This window comes from Charadrius vociferus, unplaced genomic scaffold (genome assembly GCF_000708025.1).
Source record: "Charadrius vociferus isolate BGI_N301 unplaced genomic scaffold, ASM70802v2 scaffold410, whole genome shotgun sequence".
Classification (NCBI taxonomy): Eukaryota; Metazoa; Chordata; class Aves; order Charadriiformes; family Charadriidae; genus Charadrius; species Charadrius vociferus.
This window is the reverse complement of record NW_009646499.1, coordinates 116708-126288: the sequence shown is the minus strand read 5'-3', so window position 1 is coordinate 126288 and position 9581 is coordinate 116708. Positions and strand designations below refer to the sequence as shown.

Sequence of the window (9581 nt, the reverse complement as noted above, 5' to 3'; positions counted from 1 at the left end):
CCGCAGCCTTGGCACCCTCTGCTGCGATCCCCGCCCCAGCACGGCCCCACTGCCCACCCAGACCCTGCAGACCCTGTGCTGGGGTGGACTCTTGGGCAACTGGGCACGTGTCTGCCCGGGAGCGGCAAGGGAGGAGGAGGAGGAGAAGAAGGTGGCAGAGGAAGACACGAAGCGCCGTGCGACCGGCCCACTTACCCAGAAAATGACATTGAAGCCGAAGATGAAATATTTGATGCAACAACTGACTTCAGGCCCCTTGTAGTGCTTCCCGGACATCCTCTGCGCTCATGAAGACACTTTGCTCGCAGCCAGGGTGAGAACCAAAAGGGGGGATAGTAAATAAAAATAAAAAATAAAAATGGGGGGAGGGGGGAATAAAAAGAAGGTAACTGGCAGCTAGGAGGCCCACGCTGTATTCCCTGTTTCATTACTGATTTTTCTGGATGACCTTGTCAAGTCATTTAATGCCTTTCTGCCTGTGTTTCCCTATCTGCAAAACATTCAGATAAACACCTTCCTTTTGAAAGCACTGTAAAATTGTTTATTATGGAGATAGCTCCTCAGATGTTAATCTGGCTCTCGGGGTGTAACATCAGATGAAAAACACAATGGCGACATGACATAAATGTCAATCTAATATTTTCTAACAGATTAAACCATCGGAGTTTAAGCAATCGGTTAACCTTGTACCTGAAGGTTTTATTTCCGATGAGGCGGTAGTTACTCATTCCATTAAAATGGAATAAGGTTTAAAACCTTCTTCCTATCAGCCAAGCCAGCAACGTAAGTGCAAACCGTAACGGTAACAAAAAGCAAGAAATTGGCATAAACTTCTCTGTCCTGCTTAATTTAAGATGTGTGGCTATTTAGCCAAGCTTTGTCTTGGTCAAGTATGTGCTGGGGTGGGTGTGAGGGGCCGCGCCTGTCAGGTGAAGGCAGGTCGTTTTGCGTTAGGTGCCTGTGAGGCTGTAAGGGTACGCGACGAGCCCGCCTCCTCCTTGACGGGTTTGTAAGTCAGAGTCGAGGTTTCTTCCATTCTTTCTTCCCGCGACGCCTCTGTCGGCAGAGTCCCCGGCGGGCTGCCCCGGCCCGTGGCCTTGCACAAAACAAGGTGCCAGGCCGGGGAGCGGCCCCCTTCCCTCCGACAGCTGGGGGTGACACGGGCCGGTCAATGCCGAGGCAGCGAGGAATAACATGGCCTGCTGGTGTGAGGATAGCGCTCCATAGCATGCGCGGGGAGAAAAGCCAGAAGGACAGAACGATTGTAGGTTGGCTGCGGTAATGATAAGAAGCAAGACCATAATTGTACTGTGGAGGTTATTCTGAATGGGTGCCTTCAGATCACCTCCCACGTGAACTTGTATGCACTACACGCACAGGAGCATGCGAAGAGCTATTTTACAATGTTTTCTAGGGTTTATATTTTAACATACTCTGAATTAATGTTGAGCCTGCCAACTGTAAAGTTACATGGCTTAGTTGTATTCATACACTGTTTGGGATTCAAAGTCCACATGGTCTGGCATTAACAGCGTAATTAATAGCATTTCTTTGCTGAAGAATATCATCATTTCAATGTTTCAAGTCTTCAGAGTTTCCTGGTCCAGCTATAAGTGCTATACTTTTAATTCAAAACATGGAAGACTTCTTTGTAATAAATTACATTTCCCATCTCTATAAGGTTGCAAGGTAACGCATTTTGAAAGTATGATATTGTTAGAACTACAAAAGATAGTCTTTGGTTTAAGATCACTTCATGTCAGTTATGGGGCCTTGGTCATGTGTCTTTTTTGAGAGAAGGGAAATATTTGTCAGGTCTGGTAGATGTTTAGAAGAAAAAGCATCTGCTGAAATGGATCCATGACAATAAGCAATGATATTGGTAAATGAGAAATTAATACAACATGTCTGTACAATTTAACTATGACTATATAGGGCACCACATGAACATTAGCCCTGTGTCTGTTGTTAAGGGTATTGTTAACACTGTGTCTTTGCGAGACCATCCATGGGAAGGGGGTAGAAAATGGTGAATAATCAGTAATGCATAGGTTCTGTACCAATGAGTAAAAGCGCATCACCACTTACAGTAGGGTATGCTAATAATGTGTTATATTAAGGTGCTTTTTTTACAAGTGGCTTCAAATATTGGTGACAACGTGTACAAACATTTATAATATTACTGTCATAACACCCTACTAACACCACGTGTTGGCACCCTTTAGCATTTTAATGCTGCATAGGCAACAAGAAAATATTGCAGAGTAATATTTATTATAATAAATTCAGTAACAATCTCAGATGGTTTACCTATTAATCCATTCATTCCCAATCAACAACTTAAAAAGAAATGCAACCTACATCAATTATAGCATCATATTACACGACTTCACTTGCTTTCTCAATCAAGAACAGTATTATCATTGCCAAGTGTCATTTTAAAGTCAAAAGCATTTCACATTGTCCCATCATCTGATCAGCTTAAGGAGAACTTAGGACATCTGGTGTTAACGGTTAGACTGCTCACCTGAAGAGGGTATTGAACACAGAGCTCTGCTCTTTTTAATTCACTTTGTGTGTACGGTTCCTGTGCAGCCTCAGAAATGAGCAACCAGGCAGCAAAGGCAGCAGAACAGCTTTGATGTAGGTAATTGATCTTTCAGAATGCCAGCTGGAACAGAGTCCTCTGCACCTGCAGCAGCCTCTCTGGTTTACAAACACATTTTGTCTCCTGTCCTAAACAAACAGGGATAAAAAAAAAAACATCCCTTGGCTTTGTGCCATCTCTTGTGGATCACTTGTTACATGCTTTGGCCACCTAGGTCTGGAAGCTGAGTAAGATGACTGTGACAGCACTTTAAATTCACTGTGTGATGTTTTGGCACAAAAGCCTGAGGCAATACTAAGCAGGAGTATTATTACCTTTCCTTGCAGTATGGCAAGACAGTTATTCAAATTCTGTTAGTTTATAATTCATCTGACTAGTCACAGGAGTACTAATGGACAGTATTTCAATGACAAAGCAATGTTTCTAGTAGCACAGTGCTTTGTAACACTAGGCAATGCTTTGATTTACTACTGACATTGAAGAAAAAGTCCCATCTGAATGATTAAATCTACCTCCTATCTCTAAGATGTAGATATCAATGGACTACTTCTGACCAAAGACCGGCCAAGTCTAATGCTAGTAAGTGCAGGAAGTTTGAGAAGTTCCTTTCTTAAAAGGGGTATAGTTGCAGACTCTGAAGTTCCTTTCTTAAAAGTTCCTTTCTTAAAAGGGGTATAGTTGAAGACTGTGAAATTCTTATTCCCCACCAACTCAAGAGCTCTTATCCCAATTTCTCAATTCATTCATTTCTTAGATCTGCCACCTGTCTTTGTGTCAGCTCCTGTTTTTTGATCTATGAATTCTTTGACATTTTCCAGGGAAAAAGAAATGCAAGTCTGAGTGACTCGAGATGAGAAATGGCTAAGCAGCACATTGAAGACTATAGTTCCATGAGTTATCACAGTGCTAATCTCACCACGTGCCACATTTAGTGAGATAAAGAGTTGTGGTCTAAGAAAAGTTCAATGTCTATGTCCATAAGTCTGGTTATTTCCTAGATCCTCCATTTTAGTTGAAATTCTTAGGATAGCAATATTTTTCCACTGGGAAGCCATAGAGCTTTCTGACATACAAGATTTATAGAGTCAGAGGTATTATCTACCTCAGAATATTTTTCAGTCTAAATGTCATGCTAGCTTGTAATGCCATTTGTGTTCATTTGATAGTTTTGCAACCATGAAAACACTTTGTTTTCTGCTTATTTAATGAATGACCACTGATGAGGGGGCATTTTTTAGATGTAAAAGGAGTTCTGAGAGAAGAATTTCATAGTACCAAACTCAAGTGGTGATACAGGTGGTATTGGCCTTGGTGGAATTACATGCCACGTCCCAGCTGTGAACATGACTTCAGCTTCCCACAAGACTAACACAAATCTTTTCAATTAATTCACAAGTGCAAGTACTGTCTAATTACTGTTATGGCTACCACTGGTTAGTGGCTTTCTGGTGAGGATTGAGCTGCTTTTTTAATATGAAATTTAGATCTCAATCCTGGGTAATAATATCCTCTTGGAGGACCAACCCAACATCATTATAATCTGATAACAACATTGTCATTAGGATGATTCACAAAGCATTAAGCACGTCTATACATCTACAGAGTTAGGGGCCAGAATTTGAAGCTAAGGCATACCAAATAATAACCGCTAACCAATTGCATTATGTCTGATTTTACTTTCTCAAGAGAATGTGTTTCTATGCCTTAATTTTCTTTCTCCAAATGCTGTACTTTTGGTGTAAGGATACATTTTTTCATGTGTTCTTAAAGTAAGAGTAACTATATAAAGAAACTGCAAGTTGTATTCACTCCAGTTCCCACCAGCATTTGGCAAGTTTTGGAACAAAGATGAGAGCTACTAACTGGGATGCAAATTGCTTAAAAGACAACTACCGAGTATCAGCAGTAATGGTCACAAAGTCTACTCAGCCAAACTCTACTGCTTGCAGTCTGCAAGCTGGTTTGTTCAAGATTAGCCCAGACAAGTCTTGCAGCAGTCTAAGCAGATAGACATGAAGACAGCCTCAGAAGTCCCTTTGGAGCAAACATATGTAAAATGAGATATGCAGACCGTTAGTGCCAGAAATGCTGCTTTGAAACCATAGGGAAGAATAATACACCCTGTTCTTTCTTTTCTGTGAGAGAAGGAAGAGTATTTTTTGTGCCAGGCACCTCGAGCCAGGAGCTGCTACCTCTGCTGCTTCTGAGAGGAAGGGGTGGGAGTGGTGGCATGCTTCCTCCCTCACGCTGTGCGGTCAGACGCAAGGGAGCAGCCAGGGCTGCAGCTGCACCATGGGGCTGCTTGGGGCAAACATTTCAGAAATGCAGCTCTGTTTCTGTAGTACAGTGCCTCAGCAAGCCCCTGTTCTGGAGATTTTTGGAGAGCTCTTTCTTACTAATTCCCCTGACAAGTCTGTACAACGGTGATGCAGGAATAGTATGATGTACCTGGTCCATAGCTCACTGTCACACAGTGACTGCAGGTGTGGTTCCTAACGTTCTCACATCCAAACCAGCTCCAAAGTACATTAACTATAAGGCACTTCTTACCACCATTTTATAAACAAGACAGTGACGGGGCTTAAGGAGGTAAAACATATGCATTATTCTACAAAAGAGACACAGGTTTGCAGGCCTGAATTAAGGACCTTCTGCTACAATCAGAATATGGGCAGTCACCTCCCCTTTCATTACTGCTGCTACAGGACCATGGAAGTCAGTATGGATATAAACTCAGACTCCAGTATATACCAAATCTATCCTTCTAACTTGTATTGCTAAAGGCACTGGATAACCTCTGCAAATTTGGAAACCGTTCTCTTACCAAACACAGGCTATTGCTTGCGTATACCTGAAGGTTCTGGTGTAATTCTTGTCCAGAAGGGCATCCAACGTTTATCCTATGATGGAGCACCATATGATTTTCATAAGTTAGGGCCATAGGTTTTTCAAGGCCCTCTGAGTTACCCTCAGCCATTCTTCATCAAATAACACAGGACACCCTGACTTAGCAGCTCAGAGGTTTTAACATATGGTGTTTACTCTGTAATAGCACTCAGGAGAGTGAGAATTTCCTCTGAGCGTGTTTTTAATGGTGATAAGGTTTTCTGCAAATCCACCATTTTAAGTAATCTTTGAGTATGTTTCCCTTCAAGGGTTTCCTTTACTCAACTCTAAGCCACCTGACCTTCCCCCGTCCCTGGTCCTGTGCAGACTTTTGGTTTTCCTGGGAGCCTGGATCAGAGTTGTCCACATTAACAATCCCTCAGGAATCAGTCTGGCATCTCTTTCCAGGCAGATCTGTAAACCTCTCAGAAGGTGAGGGAGTAGAAGCAGGAGGTAGGATGAGAGCACGCAAGACTACAAATCTGGTTGTTGTAGGCTTTAAATGCAAGTTGCAGTCACAGTGGTGGGAAGGGAGGCTAGCAGACCAATTAATCTCAGAGCCCAGGTTTTAGCAAAGCTTTCAGCCATGGGCTGGCCAAGAGTTGAGCTAAAAGGTGTTGGAGTAGATGTTTGGCCAGCCTGGTCAAGAGTTCAGACCCCAGACCTCTTTGCAGGCAGGGACTTAAACCATCTTGCTGAGAACAGAGCGGGAAAAGCCGACTGTGCAACAAGCTCTCATCTTAAATCTATGCAACACTTTTTCCATTGTTTTTTGATTCAAATGGCTGTAGACATGCTGTGATCTGAAGGGACTCTGTGTTATTGCCTTCACAGCAGAGAGCTGATACAAAACCCACTGGGGAGAGTGACAAGGTCCTCAACGGAGTTAGCACCTGCTGGAGGAGGCCCCAGATCTGCAGTGCAGTCTGGCTGCAGGGAGCCACCTTCTATCCTCTGGCAGGAACATGCTTACTCATCCAAGCTGTGGCAATAGCAGTGGCAAAAGTGCTGCCATCTTTGCTGTGACATCAGTGACTCCTGTCTGTCAGACTACATGACAGAGCGTATTCCAGGGCCTCTAACCATTTATTAGGACTGTACAAGAGTTCTGCAAGTGAGCTGATAATCCCAAAGGAAGGTGGTTGATACATTTCACTTGATTTCCTCACAATTTTGTGTCCAGTTCTTCATACACATCTTCTCTATTCACATCTGACAACAGTTACCACATAGCAGGATGATCCTTTACCTTTGGTATTGACAGTTTTGATTTCTCAGACGTTATGCAAAGACAGCTGCCACAGCAAATATAGCACTTTTAATAGCATCGGTGAATTGGTATTTTACAGCTATATTCTTATAGTTTATATCGGAGGACCTGCTTAGGAACAAGGTAAATAAAAAACATTTTTTAAACATTCCCAAAAGGCATAAAATAGCAGTACTAGAGTCATCAAAAAAACATACTGTGATGTTAGGGCTTTTTACTTCCCGTAGCATCACAAGAAGAATACACAATGCCTGTAGTAATGCTGCATCTTTGGCAGACAGTCCTCTATGCTCAGCGATAGCATGACGCTTGTGATAGGATCAAGTAGCAGAAGATAAGACTCAAGCTGGCCACACGTTTCCTCTACTTACTTGGAAACGCCAGTATTTTGAAGAGTTCAAAGAGCAAGTAAACTGGGCCCAGACTTTGTTTCTGGACTATTTCGAAGTGGAATGTTACACTTCATGAATAACCTGGACACATTACCCTTCAGGCACCTTTAGAATGAAGGCACTTCAATAAAATATACAATTTACTTGTTTGCAAGTCCAGTAAGTGGAAGGTTCCAAGCCTTTTTTACTCTCTTCTGTTACATTAACAAAACCAGAAACCTTCCTGCAGATGAGAATATTCTTGTTGGGTTGAACAATTACTTTTGAAGTCTGTTTTTTCAGAGGCTTGTCATTTGCTGTATGCTTCACTACCTGTGTTTCTCTGTGAGCTTGGATGGGTGGAGTTCATTTTTATTTCCTGCTCTTCTTCTACCACACTAATTATACCATGAGCTTTTTTTGCTGTCATAGTGCTTTAAGAAAATTAAACTGACTGATACATACCTGAGACAATATTTGGAAAAGAAAAGAAATTCCCACCCCAGACCTATTTCCAGATTCATCTCCATCTTACCATTTCATATACTACCATCTTCAGGCACATCTTCAGCCTCTCACAAAGCTGTTAAAGTGCCCCAAGATTTCCAGGTTTGATATTTTAGATTATACTACCTTGGAGGCAGGGATCATGTCTTCTCTTTATTCCTGCAAGTGGCAAACACAAAATGCTACTGTTGCAATAGCAAAAACAACTGAAGTAATTTTAATTTAAAAATGTACCTCTCTGTTGTTTTGAACTCAAGGATACACGTAAATCTATAAACACACAATGTGGACCCAGTAAATACAAATAATGGATCTGAAAATGTGAAGAAGAGATAAGGGGGAAAAAACCACAATGATATCTTCAAGAAACAGATGCCTGCTTTGTCTATTCCTCTTGTCTTCTTTCAGGCAGAAGAACATCTGCCTTTTGAAGTAGGCCTCTTTGTTCTGTATAATTTATCAGTCTGCAGTCATCAGGAAGGTTGACGTTTTTCACCCAGAAATATTACTCTCATTGAAGAAACTGACCATGAGCGAAATAATTTTTTTTTGGACACGGAAAGCTAATTTTGCTCAGGATAGACATTTCTGCCCCAAATCACAGTGACATAAATGTCAGTTTCTAAAAGTTTTACAAATTTTATGTCACCAAATTCACCAGACCAAAATATGTGGCTGCTGTATCACAACTTCTCAGGACTTTATTATGTTATATTCCAGCCCAAGCGATGAACTGTTAAATGTATCACACTTATGCATACACCTATGAAATAAAACTCTCAGTGAAAGTTGTATTACATGTGCAATGGAATGGAAAAAAGAACAGGAGTAGACAGCTTTTTCTTTTTGTCTTGCAAAACATCTATCATTTTCTCAGATACTAGCACTGCTCTTTCAGTATCATTGAAAAATTTGAACTATTCATCGTAAAGGTGAATTTGCTAAAAGCATCAGCTCTTTAAAAGCGTTAAGCTATAAAGGAGGTGGGCAAAGATCTTACAACGAGTCCATTGTTCTGCTCTAGGCACTGTCACTCTCAGCCGGTAACAAAACCGGACAAAGAGGAGGACCAGCCATCTAGTGGTAAATTACGCTGCTGTGCAGCTTGCTGAGGTCTGCCTTCCATGGGGATGCTCACAGGGCCTCCATGTACTCCGTAGAGGAAGAAAGGGACATTTCACCTAACTCTTCCCAAATTTTGATAAGTGCAGGACTCGGCAGCAGTGAGACGTCTAGGGAGCAAGCTAAAGTGCATAGGACCCTGCAGCCAAAGCAGGAGAAATGTTGGTAGGAGAAGTAACCATATGAAACACGAGATCAGCTTTTGCTCGGTTGACAAGGTAGAGCTGCAGTCAATATTCTACACTACGGAAGTACACCTGTATACAGTTGCCTGCTTACAGTGCTTATTCTGACAGTCTTTTTTTTCAGAATGTATCTGTGTCCTTGCCACCCTGCCTGCACCTGTACAGCAGTTTTCAGAGATAATTTTGGGCACTTGTCCACAGTTCCATAGCAGAGAACAGCATGTCCAGAGGATACGCACAACAGAATGGCGCAATACACTCAGGTCCCACTTCACACGAGGAAATGAAAGGTGTAAGCCAAATTGTCAGAACAGAAACAAGAATGATGCAATCAAATAGCTACACAAAGAAAGCCGTACGCTTAGTCCAGGCTCAGATAAAACACCCACCAAATTGATTGAGAGTGAACTGTTTTATATTTTCTATGTGGTTACAAACTAATAAAAAAAGCTTAATCTTGGCAAGGCCTGAAGAGACATCAAAATAGTAAACCATGAAATACTTCAAGGAAAGAATAAAAAACATAGAATGTGTATGCCTGAACACCTCTTGGTATTCAGCCTGATATGCCAAGGCTCCCATTCCAAAAGCAATCTCAGTGCTTAGAAGCCCACATCTCCTTGAAAGCAGTG

General features: G+C 41.9%; 1 protein-coding gene across 1 annotated transcript in view; it reads right to left on the bottom strand.

The window, feature by feature from the left end:
* Positions 1-356, bottom strand: part of TSPAN5 (tetraspanin 5) — a 78283-nt gene extending 77927 nt beyond the window's left edge. Inside the window, exon 1 of the mRNA XM_009882951.1 lies at positions 196-356. Coding sequence (XP_009881253.1) covers positions 196-276 — 81 coding nt within the window. The 5' untranslated portion in view covers positions 277-356. The remainder of the gene's footprint in view (positions 1-195) is intronic.
* Between the last annotated feature and the right edge of the window lie 9225 nt (positions 357-9581).